Source organism: Eurytemora carolleeae, unplaced genomic scaffold (genome assembly GCF_000591075.1).
Source record: "Eurytemora carolleeae unplaced genomic scaffold, Eaff_2.0 scaffold144, whole genome shotgun sequence".
Classification (NCBI taxonomy): domain Eukaryota; kingdom Metazoa; phylum Arthropoda; class Copepoda; order Calanoida; family Temoridae; genus Eurytemora; species Eurytemora carolleeae.
Genome location: NW_019396044.1, coordinates 85,051 through 110,448, shown reverse-complemented (window position 1 = coordinate 110,448; position 25,398 = coordinate 85,051). Strand labels below are relative to the sequence as shown.

The window sequence follows — 25,398 nt, the reverse complement described above, 5'->3', positions numbered from 1 at the left end:
TGTTGTTAACCATACTTATTTATAGAATTGAAATACCTACTACGTGTATTATCTTCTATGGATTTGTGGCGAATTTGAGAAGACTGGGGTTTTCAACGTAATAGATTATTCACTTACGCGAAATTACGTGCGGTTACGCGAAATAATTTTCATTTCGTGTAATTTCGTAGGATTTCGCGTAATTGGCGAAACTTCAATTTCGCAAATTTACGGCCTAATCTTAAACATTTCGGTCTAGTTAGTATTCTAATATTCTAATTTTAAGTTCTTAGTTTCAGACAATCAGGAAATCTGAAAAATCTAATTTATTGAATAAAAAAATGTAAGATGTGCAGCGTTACCCACAAAGGATGAAAGTGTAAAGACGACCTGAAACCCATATAATATGAGAATCCCAAGAAACAAGTTTACAGTTGCAGGGAATCGTGAATATAAGGAAACAGACAGTATAAATTCCGTACAGTCGTCTATGAAGCCTCAATCTTTGTTCTATACCTTATAACTATCTACCTTTATTTCCTAATCTTTTTATTACTGTATTAGAATGAAAGTATGTGTTTCTGCTTGATTTCATGAATTTCTAGTGCTTGACGGAATGTGTACCTAAGAATGTTAAGGTCATCAGGTTTTTAGCAATATAAAGAATGCAAAATCATTCCTCCCTGTCTGTAGCATATTGAACTACTTGTAAAACAATCCGCAGCTCTCATTGGTTAGATAAATGTTTTTCACTGTAACATGCAGCATCTTCTAAAATGTTGTATACTGCATTATGCTGGATCTTCAAGATGTTTTTAAAGATTCTGTAACATCCTGCATCTTCTAATATGCTGTTTACTGTAGCATGCTGCATCAATTATAAGATGCTTTTACTGCAGCATGCTGCATCTTGTAAGATGCTGTTTACTGCAGCATGCTGCATCTTATAAGATGCTGTTTACTGCAGCATGCTGCATCTTCTAAGATGTTGTTTACTGCAGCGGGCTGCATCTTTTAAATTGTTGTTTACTCCAGCATGCTGTATCCATAAGATGCTGTTTACTGCAGCATGCTGTATTTTTCAGACGCTGTTTACTGCAGCATGGTCCATCTTCTGAGATGCTTTTACTGCAGCATTCTGCACCTTTTAAAATATTGTTTTCTGCAGGATATTGTATCTTTAAGATGCAGCTGAAGATGCTGTTTACTGCAGCATGATGCATCTTTAAGATCCTGTTTACTGCAGCATGCTGAATCATTAAGATGCTGTTTACAACAGCATGATGCATCTTCAGGATCCTGTTTACTGTAGCATGCTGAACTATTAAGATGCTGTTTACTGCAGCATGCTGCATCTTCTAAGCACAGCACCCCCCCCCCCGCTTCTCGAAATCCCCTGTGTTCATTATAATGGAACTAAAAGCACCCCCTCCATCTGTTTTAATTCTGTTCCCTGTTCCTTAACCTTAACCTTGGTTACAAGTTTACAACAGCGTAACGTAAAATCAGCCAATCGTAACCGTTGTGGACAGGACATATACTGCCAACTAACAGTTTTATTCAAAATCAAACCAACATACAAATCAGGAAATATCAGAAAGAGTGCGATTTCTGTCTAATTTTTTTTACTAATTTTTTTAAAACTAAAACGTAAAACACGTTAAAAATTGATATTAAAAAGGACAAATATGGGGTTTAGAAAAAACAGACGTCATTTTTTAAGACAAGAATTTAAATATGTTATAAAACGGTAAGCTATATTTGTAACGAAACAAGCTTTTTCACTTTTGTAAACAGAATGAATGATATACCAAATATATTATTTGTGCGAAGTGCCAAAAACTACATATATAGTTATTTTTAGGGAAATATTTAATTCTTAAATGGGCGTATTCAGCCTTTAAAATTGCACGAAAAGAAATGAGATGCTCGTAAAAAAAAACAATTAAAACATCGGTACTCCGCCTTTTTGTGCTCCTCTATCATGCACATTGCACAAAGTTGAATCTAATCATTATTATGCTGAACCAGGGGAGCTCGTGAGCTATATTCCAGCTCCCAGGCCACAATATTTATAAAATTGTGCGTTACTTAGTTATTATATGTCTGTTTAAACTTGATTTGATTTAAAGTTTTCCTGAACTAGAGCTGGGCATCGATATTATACATTTTCCTGAACTAGAGCTGGGCATCGATATTATACGTTTTCCTGAACTAGAGCTGGGCATCGATATTATACATTTTCCTGAACTAGAGCTGGGCATCGATATTATACGTTTTTTAGACATTCTGGGATTTTTTGCTTTTAGGGGACTTAACCCAAGAACATACGATGCCTTAATTTATTCAAAATTTAATTTTTTTATTAGTTTTCTGATGTGACTCTGATCTCGTTAACAACCGGTTTGAAAAATGGTTCAGGATTTTATCTTCTGAAGAGTCAAGATTATGAATTAAATAAATAAACTTTTATATATTACAATTTAAAATATTCTAAACTTTTATAGGGAGTCTCATAGTGAAAGATCAAACATCCTGAATGGTTAATAAAAGAACAATACCGACACCCAACTCTGTCCTTAATTATTTTAGGTTTTAAATTGGTCAATTGCTAACTTTTCATCCGATAAAAATCATTTAAATGAGGAATAGGGTACGTATATACTATACAGGGGGGGGGGCTTATCTTTTTTAAACTACCGACTTTCATTGGAAACCATACTTACATTTAACCAGAGATGATTCTTCCCCCCCTCCCCCCACGGCCCTAGGTTATACTGTACACCCCTGATTTATGGAAGCTGAAAGAAATAGTCAAAACAGGTCAAGTCAAACTAAAATAAAATGGTATTTAAGATAGAAAATATTTTGTTTTTAAGCATAACTTCTCTTCTTGTAGAGCTTTTGAGAAGAACAAAAATGTTTTAAATTTCTAACATATAACCATGGATAATTTTTTTCTCATATTTTGGCAAAAAAATCTTAATTATAGAAGCCACGAGGTCACAAAGTCGTGCTAGTAATGTCGTATAAATTTTACTTTCTCCTTCTGTCTAGGTTGCAGTGGCACACCTTCGTAAAACTTAATGAAATTTAAAACCTAATTTTAAACATGGTGTTTCATAGACAAAATAAACTCTGACACAAACTCTACTTAGATAATAAAAGGGGACATTTTTTCTCTTTTGTCTCAGATAAGAAGAGGAGACAAAAAGTTATTTCAGCGCATAATAATAAAATTTATGAAAAAACAGAAAAGTAGTGATCACTTTTTATAAAAAGCTTGTGTTGTAAGGGTCATCTGATCTGTAAATCATAACGGGTAGTTTTATTATATAAACATGGGAATTGAGAGACGACTTGAAAGTCGTCTTTTATGTCTGATATTTAATGCATTGCAAAGAAAGTAAAATATAAACGAGGCTGTACGTGTTACGAGCTTTTCATAAAGTGGTCTACCTTTCTATGTATCATAAAAAAGTTGATGAAGATATTAGATATTAAAATTTTTCCGCGAATTTTGAATATACTAAAATGGTAGACCACATTTATAAAATCTCAAGACCAGGCGTTTTTTTATATCAGATGCTTCATTTTGACTGCTGCAATTATTGTGTTTATGAAAAATGCCACATGAATCGAAGACGATCTAAAAGACGTCACTGAATTCCCATATTTTATTGGGACGCCCTGTATTACAATTTCAATGATCGTTTTAAATGCAAAATGGCGACAGGCTGTGAACGTTTGACAATTAGTGAATTAAATATAATCATATTAATTTATTTAAAATAAATTTCAAATTTAAAAATTGACTATTTGACATTAAAAATTATACCAATCAGGCTCCTTGGTAAAACTATTTGCTTGATAACAACATCAAATACACATAAAGTTGCTTTCCATATTTCTGTTGGTATCACTGTATTATTTCTAATAAAGTACCATTACACCGAAATAACTAAAAAGTAACTTTTGTAGTCAAAAAATACTATACATTGGCACCAGAAAACGTCGGATAAGGAAGAAAGACATAACAGCAAGTTAAAAGTGTATTTGATGTTGTTGAAAGTGGTCTGTGCACACTGCACACTTTTTGTATCTTGAGTCTGTTCCACAGTTTTCTAGTTCTCCTGTATTCAAAGGAATAATTAAAATTGTTATAAAAAAATGAAAGACGTGACCATGTCACATTAGAGGAGAATGTTAGGTGAGGGGTTGTGCTGGTGCAATGTAAGAAAATACCGTGATTGGTTTCACCTGAATTCAGCCGTCTTGATCAGCAGATACAGGATATCCGGTCAGTAGGAGGGGTAAACATAAGGAGAAGGGGTATAGGGTCACATGTGGGAATAGGGGTTAGCGCAAAATGCTATTATGAATGGTGGGTGGGTCTTAGGTTAACAGGGGGAGGGGGGGGTGAACAGAAGACCCTAGGGAGATCTTGGACTTGGAGGGGGGGGGGGAATGCAGCTGCATTGTTAGCTTATCACAATACCTGTGGGGAATGTAAACATTATGTTTTTCGAAGAAAGGTTATTATAAACATATACCAGAATCTAAATTCAAATTTTTTCAATGAATTCAAGATGTTTTGTAATTATTTAAAGCTCATTTAAATGTCTGAAATAACGACTTGAGACTAAATTCAACTATTGTGTTTCTGTTATTTTTAGGTCGTTGTTCTCTCCTTGTGGGAGAAAATTGTTATTCGCAAAGCTGAATCTTTTTCTAATCCCTATATTCTGTGCAATCCAATGTCGTAGACCTTGGAAATATTAAACTGTAAATTCTGTTAGATTCAATAATTTTTAAGTTTGAAATATCAATATACTATTATGTTGCAAAGAATCAGGGATTAGAAAATTCCAGTGTGTGGCAAAATTACAATCGTTTAACTTGAATATCACCCAGTTCTCAGAATTCAGATTTAAGATAATTAAGAGTTACATGTAGCATTTACAAGATGAGTATGTCTCATGTTAGGTTGTCTAAAAAAAATGGTAAAAAATCAGAAAAATAATTAAGAGATCAAAAATATAAATTTAAAAATAAAAAGTGTTCTCTAATCGAGCATAATGTTTGAAAGCAAACTTTTCGAGTATACAATTTTGAAATGCGAGTATCAACTCACACTTTTATGGAGTTTAAACGTCAAAAAACCTAATTGCTATGTTCAATGGGTTTCTTCAGGTCGTCATTAAAGTTGTGGGTAACAATATACGTTAAACAATATACGTTAAACATTTCCCATAAATTTTACAAGATAACAACTAAAAGCAAATGTATTTTTCTTTACTCTATTTTAAACAAATTGTTGGTGGATTACGTTGAAAATTGATATATTTGCTTGTTTTTTCAGTTTTCAGTAAATTAGCAATTTTTTCCTTGATTACACATAAATGTAAGCACATCGCATTAATTTTATTAACATTATACTTTTTCATCCGTCTCACTGTAAACTTGACAGATTAAAAGGCAAATTAATTTAAAGCGACATTACTGGCAAGATTTTCCGACCTCGTAGCTCCTCTAGTTTTAATATTACGGACAATTATAGAGAAAATAAACTTTATCCGGTTAAATACAGAATAGAAATTATATACACGTTTGTTCTTCTTAAAGGCACTTTGATAAGAGAAGTTCTGATATAATATTCTATTTTTACGAGCAATTTAATTTCAAGGTTGATACAACCCTTAATAGAAATATGGACAAGCAATCCTTATTTTCATCAGCTAGGAAAAATAATAAAAAAATTTTAAAAAAAGTTTTACGAACAAAAGACGAGGATAAAAACAAATGGTAAAACGTATTTGTATGGACAAAAACGCAGATTTGATTTTAAAGTATTAGCAAATGTTGTAAACGTTACATTAAATGTTTATTTGGACTCCCTGTAGTCAAAGTTTGAAATATCAGATGTTAAAGATATAAAACTTAAAAGATAAAAGTTTTAACTAGATGAACTTTATTTATGTACATTGTTCAATAATTTTAAATATTTAATAAATGAATAAAATCTGCAAGGCTAAGGAGATAGTAAAATCAGAAAAGATATTGGAGGGGGGAAGGTGACCTGTATCAAAGAGAGCGCAAGTGACCATTCAATATAACACTTTCTTTCTATATTTGTACCTCCTGTGTAAACTCAATTTACTTGTCAAACAGAAACTGACACTGTAGTGATAAAAATTAATTATGAATTACGGATGAGATAACTTTTTAAATTAAAACTTTGAAAAAAGTCATGATTTTATAAAAAAAATACTCATGTTAATAGGTACAGTTCTAGACATGATAATAATGGTTATGCAATTTTCCATGAGATTTTTATGATATGAAAGTATGTAGGTGGTTTTATTACCAATTTTAAAAGTGATATTTAGTGTTTAATATCCGACTATTTGGAGCCTGCCCTAGGTTGACCGACTTTTAGTTCCTGGGAACAGTATCGTGTACTCGACACTGGATAAGGTTTCTCATGATATTACTCACCCCNAATTACCTCCCCCCACATACAGGTCGGGTTGTCTATAGCAACAAGAGTTCCGGTTTAGAACGGTCCGGTCAACCTCACTCCGCACATACAGACAAATACACCAGGTGGCCCCCCCCCATTCCCTGTCCTGAGATCTAGATGACCGATGATCTGACCGGAAGTCGGAGCCCTTAATATAATTCTTACGGAGAATCTAGCGCAGTTTACCATTGAACCCAGAGCAGTTCCAACCTCTCAGATCTAACTATAACTATAGCTTATACTACCCGTGACATTGTAGAATGGAGTTCGATCTTGTGAAATGGAGACTTCAACTTCTTTCCCTGGGTCTTCAGGCTAGGTTCCCACTCTGGCCTCCAGGTTATGAACAAGTAAACTCTAATCCAGAATTTTGGAAAGCTGAAGACCTCGCGGACTCGAGACATTATCCTGAGGATGATTTATCCTCCCACCGGTCATCTCCTGGGTTTAGGACAGATTCTGTATCTCCTCCCAGTACTAATATTCCTTTCTTCTCTGTACCATCGGTTAATTCAAACTACCTTGAACCTCAGGACCAACCGCTTGATTTATCTATCAAGTCTTTACGTGCATCCAGTCCATTCTCTGACCGATTTAGCCCCTATCTAGGGTCCCCCACACCCTGTAGTCCAAAAGTGTCCTCAAGAACCATAAATCCAACCTTGCTAAACTTAAGCAATCTGAGTTATAGATGTGAACACTGTTATAAAGAATACAGTAATCGGAGCAATCTTGATCGTCACAAATTGACCCACAGAACCAGGAATAAGTGTGATCTATGCAGTAAATCTTATGGAAGCTCCTCTGCTTTATCAATGCACATGAGAACCCATGGAGGCGGCTGCAAATGTCAATTCTGTGGAAAAACTTTCTCTCGTCCATGGTTGCTCCAGGGACACATAAGAACACACACGGGAGAAAAACCATTTTCGTGTACTATCTGCAGCAAAGGGTTTGCAGATAAAAGCAATCTGAGAGCACACACACAAACACATTCCTCAGAAAAACCATTTTCCTGCAACAGATGTAGCAAAGCATTTGCTCTGAAGTCTTATTTGTCAAAGCATGAAGAGTCAGGGTGTTCTCGGGGAAGGTCTGGAGGCAAGGGATAAAACTGAAATCTTTATAAAAATAAACATATGTACCTTCGCTTTAATATGTCATGAAATGTTTACTGTTTGAAATCATATACAAAACATCGTTCCAAGTTGTAAATCAATATATGTATGTACATAGTCCTAAAAATATACATCTGTGTTAATCTAACATTTTTATTTTATCTTCATAAAAATAAAACAGAAATTTTAGTAATAAATAAAATCAATAAAGGAAACCAAAATCAAGAAACTTCTGCGCGCAAGATATCAATATTTATATTATCACATAATTAAACACATTTTTAAATATTTTAAATGCTTTATTAACTAACATTAAAGGGACTGTAAGCGTAAATTCAAGTGACCTTACATGCAAAGAGGACACTGTCTGGTATCCTTGAAAGCGTGGTCTGATCAAATATGAATTATATACGAATGTTTATGAATTTAAAAAACTGATAATTTTTCATTTTGGTTTCTCTACAAAATTTATACTGCAGGAAAGGGGGTGGAAGGCCAGAAAAGTATTACTCTCCGGAAAATTTAAACAGTGTTTAAACATAACTTAGAATTGTCGTAGGAGGCTAATTTTTTGCATGCAAACTCAGAATTATGTATATTACATGCATTTTTAGGTTTTGAAAGAATCTGTGCATAAGTTCGCGCGCGCGCTTTTTGTGAAAAAATGCGATTTTTTTTGACAGTAAATCAATGTTAACTTCATTAATTGAACTTGAACATTTTTCCTGACACTCTTGAAACAAATATGCTCTAAAAAATTCACCTCCAAAGACAATGTCCGCGCGCGCGCGCAAGAAAAGAAAATATCTTTGAATACTTATGTGCTAAGTTTGGCCTAAGTTAGAATAACAGTTGCATGTGATACATCAAACTATAGCAAAATTGGGACAAGAAATTCATTTTCGAGGTCAAAATAGACATTGGAGCATTTTTACCGGCGCGCTAGTAGCCAACTATTACAATTTGGGTCATCTTAGTACATTTTATACATGTTGTATGTCGATTTATTGGTAATTTGGCACGAGAAACTCATTTCTGAGGTCAAAATAAATATTCGAGCAGTCTGACCGGCGCGCTAGTAGCCGGAAGTTTCATTATGGGCCATCTTCCCACATATCTACATGTTGTATGTCGATTTGTAAGTAATTTGGCACACAAAATTAATTTCCGAGGTCAAATTTAATATTGGAGCATTCTGACCGGCGCGCTAGTAACCAGCAGATCCATAATGGGTCATCTTCCCACATATTTACATGTAGTATGTCGATTTATAGGTAATTTGGCACGCGAAATTCATTTCCGAGGTCAAATTTAATATTGGAGCATTCTGACCGGCGCGCTAGTAACCAGCAGTTCCATTATGGGTCATCTTTCAACATATTTACATGTTGTATGTCGATTTATAGGTTATTGGGCACGAGAAATTCATTTCCGACGTCAAATTTAATATTGGAGCATTCTGACCGGCGCACTAGTAACCAGCAGTTCCATTATGGGTAATCTTCCCACATATTTTACATGTTGTATGTCGATTTATAGGTAATTGGGCACAAGGACCCATTTCTTAGTAAAAACGTGCTAGCAGCCAGCAGTCACCTTCTGGGTCATCCTGTCGTATGTAGTATGTAGATTCTGGGGTACTAGAAACAACGATTCTCTTTCTTAAGTAAAAAAATTAAGTTTCAGGACTCTGATCGGCGCGCTGCTGGCCAGTTGCTGGGCAGTTTTTCATGTTGTGTGTAATTTAATAGGTATTTAGATCAGAGAAATCCATTCTTGTGCACAAAACTAATTTTTAAAATTTTTTGCTCAGATTCCTCCAAAACCAAAAAATGCATGTAATATACATAATTCTGGGTTTGCATGCAAAAAATCAGCCTCCTACGACAATTCTAAGTTATGTTTAAACACTGTTTAAATTTTCCGGAGAGTAATACGTTTCATGCCCCCCCCCCCTTTATACAAGAACTATCAAAATCACTTTTAAACCTAAAATAACGACAATATTTGTCAAATTGTTGATCCGAATAACGTTTTAAGAGTACCGCTGTAAATCAGGCATTGCCATATTTGCATGGAGACACTCTAAATTAAGCAAACAGTCCCTTTAAACTTAAAAGCCAGCATAGTTTTTATCTAAGAATAAATTCTTTAAAACCAATTTTTCATTTGTTGCCCCTCTTGCTTGTCTGGTTCACAGTTTCTCACACTGGCTGATTATATGGTTAGCTGATATGTTCCCAGTCCCAGCAATGATCAACTCCCAACCTATATTAACAAAAAAAAGTTATTTCGACTTTTTAAACAGTTTATTTTTTAAAAAATTTTTTCTCCAGATTTTTATAAAACAAATTTATTGATACATGTATTTCATCCAGACCCCCTTTGAAAGCATACAAAAAATTGGAATTGGTGATAAATTGTATGTGCTTTTGATGCAAATGAACCCTTAAATGTTATCTATTTTGAATGATAAGATGCTTTGTATGGTGTCTTTTATATATATAAATACACACACATATCTATATATAAATTTGGCTTGTCTGTTTGTTTGTATCCAATAAACGTCTCACTTAAAATTAGAACACCAGTCCATTTCACCATTTCAAGTTCTTGTAAAAAGCGCAAACGGATCAAAAACATGAGGAAACGGACCAAAAAAGGAGGAAACCATTCAACTATAAATATTGGGAAACGGATACAAAATATTCGACAATTCTGAACTATTAAGGATTTCCTCGAATTTCTAAAAAAAAACGAAATTCCTTAAAAGTCGTTTTTGATCCGTTTCCGTGTTGGTCGGGTTCCATAACATCTACTGGCATCACAGAGCAGTTATTGCTTCATCTCATGTGACCAATATATCACCAGCCCCTCCATTCTCTAAGTTCAAAGATAAGGGCCGTGGGCTATGGGGATTGGGGACTAAGCCCCCACCCAGAGACAAATGTTAATGTAACTAAGAATTGCTTTTGATCCAACTTTAGAAGACCTAAAATAAGCTTAATTTGATAAAAAAAAACCTGTGGCCGCTTGTAGCCATCTGAAAGCTGCAACTTCAGCCATAGTGTACCCTCCAACAAAAAGCACAAGCCTGTAAACATTGTATTTAAAATTGATGCTAAAAGTTTGTAGAACACAAATAACATGTCTTTCATCTTTTTGATTTTTTCTCAATGGTGTCATAAAACTAGGTAGCAAATTTGCAAAGCCACGTATTCCGAGCTTCGACACTCTGCTTTATTAATTATTAGAACTTCTTTAATTTTTAACTGAATAAAATAAATTTCCGTTAGAAAAAATCAAGAAACCGGATCCGCAACAAAAACTAAGCATATCCTGGTTTCATGCATTTAAATAAACGTACCCCAGTTTGGGTGCACCAGGACTCTTCATGTCAATAATAGTTTCTCCTGAACACAAATATATAATACTAGCTTAAAAGCCCAGCGTTGCTCAGAGTACTAATAGCTATTCCCGCCGTTTACCCACGCTCGGTCGTAAATTACGATTTCAGCCTTCTTACTCAACTTAAAATCTAAAAACCAAGCTATTAACATTCCCGTGGTTCTCCCAAGTTCCATAATCAAAATTTGAGGCAAATCGGTCATGGAGTGTATGAGTTGGGATCGGACATACAAACAAACATACAAACGAGATTACTTTTTTTACATATTTTTACACCAGTGCCCCCTAAAATTTTAACCATTTCAGCAAAATGTCCTAAATTAAAAGCTATGCTGTAATAACTACAGAACTTAATCGTTGTGAAAAGGGTATTAAAAAGTATTAACTCGCGAATAAAAACTATATTTTGATAATTTGAAATGAAGACGACATTTTATGATTTCATAGTCTACTAATATTTTTCAGTTCTCCTCAATACAGAACTAAATGCGTATACTTTTTTTAGTTTTCTATGTTTAAACATTGATTTCATAAACTAAGATTATGTAGAAATTGTACATTCACTAATATAAAGTTAATAATTAACATTATCATGGAATTGCAGTCATTTATATATTTCCTGGTGAAAATTTCAAAGCTTCAGTCACAAGTGAAGTCCCACTAAAGCTGGTTTTTGCGCCTGCAGCCCCAGTCTTTCCTGTCAGTGAAACTGCTTTTATCAATTCCTAGATATTAGTATTTTATGTTGCAAAGATATATTTATTGTTTAATGGATGAAAAAATAAAAAATACAAGAAATAAAAAGGCATACGCCAAAAACCTTTGTTTGGCATATTTAAAATCCAAAAATAGTACAGTGGGACCCATAACTGCACTTTAGGAGTGAGTGACAGCAATTATCAAAAATGTCAAAATTTGAAATTCCCCAAAGACCCAGGTGGGCATTTGGGAAATTTACCTGATATTCAGGCATTTAGGAAATATTAAAACCTTACAAATACACAACCAAATTCCAAATTCACCAACTTCCTATTTTCTACAGAAGTATTTTGCTTTCGGGTAATGCACTTAATAGAATAGAAAGACACGACATTAAAGCAATCTCATGTGTATTTGATGTTATAAAACACAATGTAAACAGTGCACAATTGATATTGTTCAATGGACTACTTTAAATCACAAGTTTAACAGAAACAGTCTTGTTCATATTCTTACACTTTCATGGGTGCACTGTATTAAGTTTGTCTAAGTTAAATACCTGAACAACCTTACAGGCGACAGGAGTATAGGCTCCGTTAAACACGTACCCTAAACGGTTAAATATGAGAGTAAACAGTTGGGGTTCTAAAACACTTTCTCGCCCTTAAAGACAAGCAAAGGGCCTTTTGCTCGTTTTCTGCCTTATAAAAAGCGAACAAAATGCCTTTTGCTCGTTTTCTGCCTTATAAAAAGCGAGCAAAAGAACTTTTGCTCGTTTTCTGCCTTATAAACAGCGAGCAAAAGTACTTTTGCTCATTTTCTGCCTTATAAAAAGCAAGCAAAAGGCCTTTTGCTCGTTTTTTGCCTTATAAAACTGAGCATAACCCGATCAATAGGAATCTGGGCGTTTTCTAACCATAGAAACCATTAATTTGGAAATTCCTTGTTATAGAAATCGCTCTGTAATGCTTATTCTAAGACTTTTCTCATTTTTTACTTTTGAATTTATGATTATATTTATGTCTGCATTTAATTGTTATCCTTTTTTATCGATTATTTTTAGATCAAGGAATAATGCGATATCTTTTATTTTGATCAAAGAATAATGAGATATCGTTGTTTGATCAAGGATTATTGAGATATCTTTGTATGATCAAGGATTAATGAGATATCGTTGTATAATCAAGGATTAATGAGATATCTTTGTATGATCAAGGATTAATGAGATATCTTTGTATGATCAAGGATTAATGAGATATCTCCTACCTGGAGTATTTGGATCTAGTATATCCTCCAACCTGGAGTATATGGATCTAATATATCCTCCTACCTGGAGTATTTGGATCTGATAAACTAAGGTTTTCTGAAGAGCTGACCAGGCCTAACTTTCTAACCAGTCCCTGAAAACCTAAGAAAATCTTGAAGTTAAGTTAAGGCACGAAGCTTTATGAAGATTTAGTTATTTTAAAAACTTAAATAGACCTGTTGTTTTGTTCTGAGCTCCGACCAACCCAGCTACCTGGGATACAACCCCAATCTTTCCAAGCTCTCCTCCCTACTCGAAGATGCACTTGGATCAATGATAAATATCTTTCAACCAAATAAACTTTTAAAATTTTCTATGAGAGGTTGTTGCCTAGAATAATTATTGTTTATTTAACATTGTTAAAAAACCAAAATGTGCATTTTCCTTGATTTTGATAAGTCCAAGATTGGTAAGATTGGACCAGGTAATTATATGATGAAACCCGTAGGCCTGGATATACTGAGTTTTTAACCGGGTATAATCATTCTAGAGACATATTTAATACTAGCTGAAGGGCCGGTGTTGTTCGTGATATCATTTTTTTGAAATTTTGATTTTTGGAAAAAATTTCCATGGGTTCCCTAAATAAATTTAAGATCATTCGGTCCAGCCGTTTTACTTGCTATTGGCAACATATATACGAATGTCTTGATTTATTTATAGATTTATCATTATAGGAATTAAGTAAGGATAGCCCGAGGGCAGAGGAAACATATAGGGAGTCTGCAGGGCAAACTCTGGAAATGGAAGAAGTGGATGGAAAAGTATGAGAAAGGAAAATTTCAAAAACGTTTACAAAAAATATGCCTCCCTGAGTTAAACCATCAGAACAATATGAGAGAAGACAAATTAACCGAAGTGAAATATTGGCTGGAACTAACTGAGCCATTCTCTCCTCTATATAAGTAATACTATCCCTGTAAAAAATCATATTGTGTTTTCATTTGTGTATTAAAATTAAGAAAATAAGAAATATTGTGTTTTAATGAGTATTTTAAAATGAAGAATAATTTTGATTAGTTTAAGATTAGAATAAGATTTCACTGCACCTTTAAAAAGCGAAATGAACGTCGTCGTCGTCTTTTAGTCATGTTAGATACGTTGAAAGAGATTAAGAAACTTTCCTTTGTCCATGTTAAACTGAAGAACATCAAAACAAAGAAGACTTAAACTTGGAGAAGGTAAAAGTACAATTTTTGTTTTTAAATTTGCTTACCTCGTAAACATTGCATCCCCCAGCCGTTTTGAAATTAAGTCTTGCAAGAGTAATTGAACTGATAGTGCCGTTTAATTAGTCTTTTATGTGTCTTATATTTATTCCCTCCTAGATTTATTCCTATTATATGCGCCCTTGTATGTTACAAAAAAAATATATTATTGAATATAGCGGGCAAAGGAGCCAAATGAAATTGTTAAATATTTCTACATTAAATCAAACTTTTTTGTATACCTTATGTTTTCTGCAGAAATAATCGTATGTTCCACTGGTAGTTGTGTTTCCAACATCCTTCCCTTCAGTTTCTGTATTCTCTCACTTGCTCCAATATGCAATGCAACAGCCTGTAGGAAAAACAATTATTTTGCTAATTTCTGAAGTCAAATAAATGCTGTTTTTCGTTTTTTGAAATAAATTTTTTTTCTCGCGAATTTTCTAATAACGGGAGGTTACTTAACATTCTTCTAATAAACTTTATTGATCGAAAATACAGTATTAAAATAAACGAACTTATTTGATTAACTCAAAAATACGATAAAATTAAACACAAGTTATGCAACGATCGAGAATACATATTGATGTTAGCTGAGTGGTAATGGTGCAGGTCGAAAGCCGGTAAGATAATTAATTTTCCTTTTACAAAATTCACCTTTGACTGCGTTTTCATATGTTTGAGATCATTTTGCACAAAACTCTTCATCTCGTTTATATTCATACTGGATGCTGCGGCCTGCGGCATTGATATAATAAATATTTAAAAAAAAGTTGATATAATAAATATTTAAATAAAAGTTAATATAATAAATATTTTAAAAAAAGTTTATATAATAAATATTTAAAAAACAAAAGATTTTATAAGTAGGACAATTAATCAGTGAATTTATAAGGTTGTAAATAAATGAATAATAAAAACCAGAATGAAAGACGTCTTCTTTATGTTTTCTTCTTAGAAAAGGCGCCAAGGATTTAGTTTTAATTTATAATTAGTTATTTTTAAGAAAAAGTCTTAGAAATAACCGTTACAAAATTCCGAAATATTTAGCTTAATTTTTCAATCTTTTCTTAATTTCTCAAATAAACTATTTTTTCGTTCAAACGATAATTTTCCAACTTTTTAACGGTTTTTTTAACGAGCGCGATTTTACTCGACTTAAAATCTCGCTCTCGTGGATCGGCTAGGTTTGTCAAAAGACGGGGTAAAATAATTAATTTACTTTGAACAAAACCATGCTTAAAAATATCTATAAAACTTGTACTGATAATTTTTAAAAAAATCTCAGAATTTCAGTAATAACTGTTACGTTACAAGTTACAAAATATCTAGCTTAATTTTTTATTTAACCCTAAAAATACTTGATGCTGAACACTGAACTAGAAAGAAGAAACATGTTAAATTTATGCGAAATTACATTACTGGTACGATTTCGTGACCTCTACTTTTGATTTTAAGTCAAGTATGAAAAAGCTAATTTATTTGTTAACATATTAGAAATTCAAAAAAACTGGTCCTCTTACTTTGTCTTCAAGACGAAAAGTCATAATATTATATCAATCATAATTGCAATTACTTTAGTTTTACGTGGTATGAATAAAAGCAGTCTAGATACATCTTTAATGATAATTATGATAATTTGTTCGACAAAGATGAAGAAAATGAATAAATGAATAAATGAATAAATGAATAAATGAATAAATGAATAAATGAATAAATGAATAAATGAATAAATGAATATAGATTTATGAAAGGTTAAAATTTCAAATTTATACTCCAACAAAATTCTATTTACATTAAATATTGAAAATCCAAGAATTTTTTTTATGAAATCTAAAAACTTTTTTTAGTTTTTGTTTTACAATTTATACAAAGAGAAAGTGTTCAATTGATATAGAAGATGGGCGCGAAAGAAAGCCTAGTACTGTATAAAATAGTTTAATTCATCTAAAAGAAAACTGAACTGTACCTGTGCTGCTGAAAGTTGCTTAGCTGTTACGCCCAGGACCGAGAAAATTGTCGCAAAATGTTTATTCCGTATTTTTTCGAACATTTTATCCTGCGTCATTAATTTTTCACAATATAAAATAACAAATTTTTTCTAATCATTTACTTTTCTTCAAAAATAACCTTGCTCTTAAGATTTTGTAATTTAAGTATTGCACATTTTAATTGAAAATAGCTCAGTTTCATTTGCCATAATATTTTTGCCGTAATTACACTTGACATAATACTTTTGCCATAAGTAACACTTGCCATAATGGTTACACTTGCCATAATTACACTTGCTATAATTACTTTTGTCATAATTTTCTAATTTTCAAAAATATGTAAATCTGTCTTTTTTATTGCAAATGCGGGAAATTTTCCAATGAAAATTCGCAATTTTAGTTTTCTCATTGTTTTAAAACAGATTCAGCTCCATATTTTCTAGAGCTGAAAGAAAGAGCTTGGTGAAGAGTCACTATGAGAGGATTGCTAACATTGTCCTACAGTATAATACTCTTCCCATAGAAGAGTACCTAAACCTGATAGCTCATAAATTAATTCAAACCAAATTTGATTTGAATTATGGCAAAAGTAATTATAGCAAGTGTAAGTATGGCAAGTGTAACCATTATGGCAAGTGTAACTTAAGGCAAGTGTGACTTATGGCAAGTGTTACTTATGGCAAATGTATTATGGCAAATGTAATTATTGCAAATGAAACTGAGCCTTGAAAATATGTTTTATTCTTTATTTCAAAGAAAATAAAGTTTTAGGTTTTTTTAGAAATGATTTCCTTGGAAGAAAGTTGTAGTTTAGTTGTTGTGTCAGTTCCAGTCACTTCTTTAGGAAATTCCACAGTTCCGCAGCTTTTAAAAATTAAGCTTTCATTAAAGGGAGTGACTGGCTAGAAATGGAAATTTAACTGAGAGTGAAGAATTGTAGAATAAATATCAGGATTTATTTGATACTTAAAAGACGTTTTTACGTTATGTTATTGCTACAGAAGATGGCGAACTTGCTCTTTAAAAATCAAACCATGACTCATGAGGATAACTCTGGTGGTTTCCTAACAAGATTATTGAAATGTGTTAATAACCCGGATGAAAAATGTAACAACAGTAATTCTGCAATAAACTAATGTCAAGTTTAGAAACAAGTCTTATTTTCGAAAATAGGTATTTCATTCAGTCCACCGTAAAAATCCATTCTTATCTAAAATGTTTCCAAGAGATTTGCTTGAATTTCATTGCAAATAAATAAATAAAAAATAAAATTTCAAGACAATAACAATAAAGAAAGAATTGATTCTACTATTGATTTCATCGATGATTTATTTTAAGATAAATTCCTAACTTGCAATAGTTTATAAAAAAAAATTCTAACGTTTTTGATACAGGTTATTGACAGATTTTTAAAACTGAATCTCGTAATTTTTGAAGAACCGAGTTTTAGGTCTTATGTAGCAATTATGGAACGTAAAAACGTTTTAATATAGTTATCAAATGAATCCTAATATTTCATTTGATAATACTGCACTCACAATTCAACTACCATACCTAACCAAATTACCCCTTTAATAAGACAAAAAAAATGTTTAAAAAATACGCATGTATCAAAAAAATTATCAAGTATACACCGGCGGCAACAAAGAAATGGACCAATTATACACGACGCCCTAAGTGTCAAATATAACAAGGAAAAATTTTCTCACATTAGTTGACACGTTTTCCAAAATTAAACAAAAAGTAAAAAAAAGAAAATAAATAACACATACAATTTCACTTATTTCACTGTAAGATAAGCACTTAGTCTAAAATTGTCACTATTATTAATAATCTTGTCGGACACAACAACTGAGTTGACACTTGTGACGTAAAAATACTGTTTAGGGTTTCCACGAAATGGCTAAATCTTTTGCGCAAAATTTGCGCTATTTTCGCGCAATTTTTTTTGTGAACTTTTGCGCTATTTTTGCGCATGAAACGCAATGAGTTTTGCGCGGTTTTGCACTATGTTTTTGCGCAATTTGCGCAAAACCGGAAATAATTTTTGCGAAAGCTGCGCATCAAATGAAATTTTAGTTTTGCGCAATTTGCGCAAAACGGCAAGTTTTTGGCAAAATGTAACTTTTTAGGCAAATTGGTAAAAATTGATATTCTAAGCTTAGAATTAAACAACTGAAGATTTATTCCATACATAAAAAAAATATTAACATACGAGTATGATAACGATTATACTACACTCATTTGGTTACTTCCAGTTACAAAAAGTTTAAATTAAGGGACCAAAATTAATTGAATAGAAATTAGAGAGTGTGAAACTTGGCAATATTTTAATCCTATTAAATAATTTCAAGCGACCCTTAAAAGCTTTGCCTAATCAAGTATGAATTATATTCTTAAATTTTTTTAATCAAAGTTCTGAAATCTTTTTAATCTCATATAAAAATTCAAGAAAGTAACCAATGCCTGAAGAATCCACTTTTAGGAAATATGCATGTCCAAAACTAAAATTGTGAAATCGAGAAAATTGTGAGATTTGAACTCTTCTTAACTGTCATTTGTCAATTATTTAAAAGTGACCAAAACAAGATTTTTCCAGAATTGAATTCTAAGGAAATTTAGGAAATTTAGGAAATTCCGGAATTGCGCAAAACTTGAGTTTCGCAAAAGCGGACTAGGGCAATTTTGCGCGAAATGACTTTTGCGAATGATTGCGCAAATTGTTTCATTTTCGCGCAAAACTGATGCGCAAAGAAAGAAAAATTTTGCGTTTTGTTCCGCAAAAATTGCGCAAAAGTTTTGCGAATGGAAACCCTAATACTGTTGTACTGAGAGTATACAAATTCTACGTTGCCATCTTTTGTACTTGATAATCTATTAATATTGTATTACAACGCCAAATATATCATTTATCATCTAGACAGTGAAAATCAAATATATAAATAGAATGAAATGGTATTGGTATCCAAACAATTTCCAGATATATCCCACAACATTCTCAGAAAAGAAATAACATTAGACACCTCCAGGTTTATTTTAAGAAATAAAAATACCTCTGAAAAAAAGAGAAGATTAGATCAGAGCTGAAAACTTTAGAATGGATAAACTTTAATCCTGACTTCTTGATCCGAATATCCACTGTGGAAACTTTTCATTTTAGTCCTTAGTCCACTCTTTTTCTCTCTCCTTGGATATCCGTAATTGTTTTCATCAATGAGAATATTTCTGTTCTCTCATTGGTTGCCCGCTTTTCTCTGATTGGCTGCTACACTCATACAGTTTCTCAGATGATTAAATATTTATTTGAATTTTATCGTTTTTCATACACTTTTAAGATAATCTTGCAAGATTATGTTAATCTGGAGATTAAGAAAAAGAGTGGATTAAGCCTTAATCCCGATTTCCACCATTTAAAAGTTCCCAGCTCTGGAACGTCTTTAAAATCCCCTTTAAATTTTCTATTTTGAGACATTTAGGGTTTTTTCCACGTTCAGAAATGAGATATTTATCACATTGATAAATTGTATTCTCGAAAAGTTCGCGTTTATTACATTAAATTAGGGAATTTTTTTCTCCAAACAAAATATTAACCTAAACAAAAAACGTAAAACGATTTGAATTGTAAAATCGTTGTGGTTAATATCTTTCGTCAGGGTAAAAACGTTGTATAGGCAAACTTGTCTAACATTCAATTTTGTAATATCAATCATATATCAGATATATAGATATATAGTCTAAAAACAAATTCAATGTTAAACGGACCAAAAAATTATGCCTATCAGTAGTTCTTATGATCTTACCTGATGCCGAATACCTCGTCTAAAAGACCCTCGTATGTGAGTGGAGAGAGAAGACAGGAAGCATAGTCGATATCTCTCTCAAATATATAGATGTATCCTATGTCCGCCTACCAAAACACAAACTTTAATCTTTTTTTTGCAATACTTAAATCAATCTTAGTTGGCAAGCTATTCCTTTTCAAGTTTAAAACCTAAATCTCAAGTTTTACATATGAAACATGCACAATCTCAAAAATTAAACTTATTTATGGGAATATATTAGTTTAATTTTTCCTACCAATTTCTCAAATTATTTGAGTGAAAAATAGTAAAAAGTTAAAGTTTCATCTTTCTTTTCTGTAAAGCAGCGCAAGAACGAAGTAAATGTGGAATCTAAGCCTGACCTGTTTAGTTCTAGGTTGACCGTATTGAAGGGAAAACACATTGACCAAATTCAGCAGTTTCTTCACGCTTTTGCCGTGAGCAAAGAGATTTGGTATATCGCCATATATACTCTGAATTCCCCAGAGTGCTCGTGCTACAGACACCAGTCCAGAGTGATCCTTTATTATAAACTGTGAGAAGATTAATCAAAGGTCAAAACTTTTCCTGTAAATCTCGGGATCAAGTTATCCATAATCCATACACTGTGCAGTAATGCGATTCAAATACTTACTTTTGACTATCCCGCGTTGAAAGGAAAGGAATCATATCAATAATTGTCTCAGTATATATAGAGATTAAGCGTATTCAAAAAGCATATTTAAGCTTCTACACAGAACACTTATCTGTCTGAAGCTTAAAAATCATGAAATGTGACTTCTGAAAACTCTGCTAGGAGCAAGACATAAGATACTGTAGTGTCTTATTTGGAATAAAATGTATATATATTTATATATTTTACATAATTATATAATTATATAATGACATAATTACATTAAAAAAAACTCAAAAAATAACAATAAAAATACTAATATATAGTTTCAAATTAAACGCTATAACCATTTTACTTTAACAGCGTATGAAATAACGGAAACATATTTTTTCTATGAGATAAAAATATTTCTTATGATCTATAATCCGAATAAAAAGTTCACCACTCACCTGGCCCAAAAACTGATTACGGAAGAAAGATGGAAGCTCCAAAGATAACAGATCGAAATCTGCTCAACAACCAATGATTTTGGGAATTCAATTAAAAAATATAACAATTTTTATGAAGAAAGTCAGATGAAATATATGTTAATCAAGAACAAAATCTGACAGAACGCACCAATTTATTTCTTTTTAGTACTTTAACCCCAAAATTCATTTAATTTTAAAGAGCCTGTACACCCAATTTTAAGTGACTCCTTTAAAGAATAAGATACACTATTCAGAACGGTACCCTAAAGACTTTGTCTGACCAAGAATGTATGAGCTATCCATCCGTCATTTAAAAAAAAAATATTTTCAATTGCGGGGTCTCTATAGATAAATTTCCGGATTACTGATTTGCTTTTTTATAAAATTTAACTTTATTTGGAGTTTTTTTTAAGGGGGCAGTGTTGTGGAAAAATTTTTAAATATTTATTTGAGACGTATAAAACGTTTCCATGATGTATATTTACTGAGTTTAAACGTAAAGTCGACGTTCAAAACTCCTACTTTGGGGTGGATACGTTTTCAGAATTAGTTTTTTTCGAATAATAAAATAACGACATAAAAAAGTTCTACAATAAACTACAGATGTCATGTATAGGAACAAGTGAAGACAATTCAAATTAACTATTATTATCAAAATAAATATAATATATTCATTTTAAACTTGTTTTTAGTAATGAAAAGGGTCCCACATTTTCCGTGTCGTTTTCGCGTTTTGTTTTCGAAAAGGTTCAATGATGTGCGGCATTTTTTTAAAGAATGTGCAACAACAGCATGTTTCTTACGACATGTTATTTTTTCTCTCTCTAAAAGTCAAGGAATAAAAATAACAAAATTTGTGTTGCCTAAAGGAATAAACTCCCAAGAAAACTGATGCATCGTAACAAAACCTGATATGCCCTCTTCCTGTAATAAATTTAATAAGCATTTTGATTATCGACATGAATATATCAGATCTATGCAAGGGAATGGGTTTCTTAACTACATTTCCTAAACTTACAACATTTCTCTTATAATCTTGTGCTACCTCGAAGAGATTTTCAATACTTGTCAGTTTTCTTGGAACAAGAACTAGATGAATAGGACTCAGAACGGATTCTCCAACAATTTGTGATGATATCTACAACAAAGTAATCTTGGAAGTTGTGATTTGTTTTCAGTTGGTTCCTTTTTAGGCCGTTTTTTGACTAAATTTTCTTTCAGGGTCAAAATTTGGCATGAAAGAGAAAATGTTCTTAGACTTAGTCAAACTTAAATCATTACAGAAGATATATCCCAAAAACGACCCAAACGATTCATAGACGATCCAAAAAACGATGCAAAAACGTGTTGAAACGATCCTTTTCGAAAAATAAAATAAAGGTGAATAAATGAATGCATAATAAAAGATGAATCACCTGATCTGCTACATATTTAGCCTGGATTAGATTTGCAGAAATAAAATAAACCCTGGATAAATTTGGTTGCATGGGGGGAACAGGTCCACGTTCTATAAACAGAAATTTTCATATTCTTATTTGATCTTATAAAAACACATTACACATTTGATTCTTGGAACTTTGAAATCATATTCACAGAAGTTTGGTTTTTAATCAAAATATAGTGATTTAAATCCCAGAGTTGAATAATAACCAATGTGAATCAAATTTTATAAGTGAAAATCAGTTTAGATATTGAGATTTTAAAAATAAATATTTATATTACCAACTGCCCTTATGTCAGCAAAAGGTTCTAATTTTACTCAATTATAAGATGTTTATGAAGAACATTGCAAAGTAAAATTGCAGGGTCTTCAATAAATTCCAAAAATGTGCAGGGAGATTAATTTTTAATGATCTTGAAAATAAAAAAATTGGACATTCATAGAAATAATAATGTATTTTCCCCTAAAATCATTTATTTCCCCCAATTTAGCGATACGAATCCTAAAATAAAGTTTTTCGCTAGGCAGAAACATAACCTTTAGAGAAAAAAATTATTAACAAAAAGGGGAGGGGGGGGGGCGAATAAAAAGAAAATATTTACCCCTGAAACGATGTGCAATATTTACCTAATTTGATAACAGACTCCACCCCAGTCTTGGAGAGGGTTGACATGCCAGCAATCCTATCTAGAGGACGGGTCAACTCAGGTTCAAGCACAAGCTGCTTACGACCTGGGATCTATAGGAGATTTTATATAAATATTTTTAATATACAGGGTGTCCCAAAAACGATCTTTAAGACAATGTAGCACTCACTATGGTTAAATTTTTAAAAAATTGTACATTTTTAAAATCTATGGAACATTTCCGATCGATTGATATAAATGAGAGGTATATAGCACTGAAGTTAAGGAAGTATGACCGCTTGAAGTTTGTCATTTTGGCTTGGTTGAGTTTATGAATTGATTTTTTTTCGAATTTTGAACATATTATGAAATTTCATAATAACATTCATCCTTACTGTTAGTGTAAAATACTAGAATTGGTATCATCGATCGGAAATGTTCCATAGATTTAAAAAATTTACAATGTAAATGTGAATGCTATTGTTACCATAAAAAAGTGGTATGAAATAAAAGGAATTTCAGACTTTTTGTTAATACTAACTTTCATTTCGGTTTTATCCAAGACCAATTCTATTTCCTCCTACCTCATGTCAAGCAAGCCATGTCTAATGCCTATTGGCTTGAATTTAAATTGAATTCCCGGTTTTGGTTCTCCACGCTTTGAAACATGCGTTCAAAGCATGTTATCTGGGTTGGCATTTTTTAACAGCTGAATCTCCCTAGACGATATGAGATGACTTGTTATCCATCCTACTGCTTACATGCTACAATGTCTTAAAGATAGTTTTTATCGTTTGTATGCCATTAAAACTAATAATGGAAGACAGTAACCCTTAGTTCTGAAGAGAGTTTAGGATTGATCAATATGCTACAAGTCAAGGAACATAAATTTTTACATGCCCCCCCCCCCGGAGCGGGAAACCCCTTCGTTCTTCAAAGAAATCATGACCATTTGCACTTCTTCGTACCCATTAGTAACCCTGTCTCATATTTAACCTTGTTTAGACACCCAATTAGATTCTCCCGAGAAAGCAAAATAAGGGCAGACATGTCTGGGCCCAAGCCCGCCATTTTGTGTCTGAAATTGTAGTAAACTATATTATAGAATCCTTGTTTAAGTACGCCTAAATTCTTTTACCGGATTTTCCTTCAATTATACCAGGCATACAGGAGCAGTTTGTGGTATATTTGTTCTACTTTGTACGAATATATTTTTTTTAAATGTTCCACAGAGAAAGTTTACACTTTTGTCTTAACAAGGCGTTTTTTTTTAAATACCAAACTGAAATTTCTTTAATTACAATACAGTTATGTAATTTTAAAATAATGATTATCCACCATAATGTTGTTTCTAAATAGATACAGCATTTAGATATGAAGAATAAGCACATGATCAGTAGCGTATATGTTCATTATGCAGGTGTGGGGATAAGTCTGTAATATTATGCATCATAATAAACATTCGACTACAGAGGGATACAAAGTGGATATATGACCTGAAAGAAAATACGAGTCAATGAAAAAGCCAAAGATCTTAAACCAACTGGGGGGTTGGGCAATGGCCATATTTGATTTTACTTAATACCCAGCCACCCCTTAGCTAAAATCTTGAAGACACACCAGCAGTCTAAATAGCGCATATAAAAAATCTTGATTTTTTCAGCATTTATTTTCTATAAAAAATCTTTTGTCTTTACCATGGAAGACCAAATTATATAAAGACATTATTTTATCCATATTGGTTTCTTAATTTAATAAAGAGAGTTAAACTAAAAAAATATAATCTTACTGTGCCTTTTAAAAACAAGCTTCCTATTAATCCATTTCAAGGAGACATCTTGTCCATTGTGAACTTCTTTTTTTCTATTAAAATCTTGAAATGAATGAATAGATTTATTCTTGTGTTATAAAAACCAGTCAATAATCCTCCATATTCTAAACATTTTAATCTGAAAAATAAATATAATTATCTGCATCAATAGTTAGGAATTTATTTTAAAAAAATGACTAGAGAAGATATAGTTTAAATCATACTGAGTCTAAAATTCCTGAGAACAGTTGACTCGGTGAAAAATGCAACAATTGTAAGAAAGAAATAATAAATTTACCAACATCAAGTAACAGTTTGATTTGTAAAATTTTTAAAAAGTTTTTCTTTAACTTTAAGACATTATCTGTTGCGAAGAACAGATGAT

The 25,398-nt window shown here is 32.2% G+C and overlaps 2 protein-coding genes across 3 annotated transcripts; one reads left to right on the top strand and one right to left on the bottom strand.

Annotated features, from left to right (window-relative positions):
* The first annotated feature begins 6,487 nt into the window (after positions 1 to 6,487).
* LOC111701526 (zinc finger protein SNAI2) lies at positions 6,488 to 7,925 on the top strand. The gene has a single exon (XM_023472838.1). The coding sequence runs from the start codon at positions 6,763 to 6,765 to the stop codon at positions 7,612 to 7,614; it is 852 nt and encodes a 283-aa protein (XP_023328606.1). The 5' UTR covers positions 6,488 to 6,762; the 3' UTR covers positions 7,615 to 7,925.
* Positions 7,926 to 9,554: 1,629 nt separating this feature from the next.
* On the bottom strand, positions 9,555 to 24,311 carry LOC111701485 (vacuolar protein sorting-associated protein 33B). 2 transcript variants are annotated; one of them, XM_023472793.1, is made up of 21 exons: positions 24,200 to 24,311; positions 23,205 to 23,316; positions 22,552 to 22,643; positions 22,182 to 22,274; positions 22,000 to 22,060; positions 21,116 to 21,174; positions 20,416 to 20,574; positions 20,033 to 20,139; positions 17,024 to 17,096; positions 16,211 to 16,300; positions 14,899 to 14,979; positions 14,484 to 14,593; positions 13,845 to 13,950; positions 13,418 to 13,519; positions 13,210 to 13,282; positions 13,058 to 13,135; positions 12,287 to 12,336; positions 11,648 to 11,753; positions 10,988 to 11,033; positions 10,644 to 10,714; positions 9,556 to 9,888 (listed from the first exon to the last, which is right to left on the bottom strand). In XM_023472793.1, exons 1-21 carry the CDS (start codon positions 24,272 to 24,274, stop codon positions 9,815 to 9,817), a joined length of 1,818 nt encoding a protein of 605 aa, XP_023328561.1. In that variant the 5' UTR covers positions 24,275 to 24,311; the 3' UTR covers positions 9,556 to 9,814. The 2 variants fall into 2 exon arrangements, with proteins under 2 accessions (XP_023328568.1, XP_023328561.1); XM_023472800.1 differs by lacking the exon at positions 22,182 to 22,274 and having other exon boundaries at positions 9,555 to 9,888.
* Between the last annotated feature and the right edge of the window lie 1,087 nt (positions 24,312 to 25,398).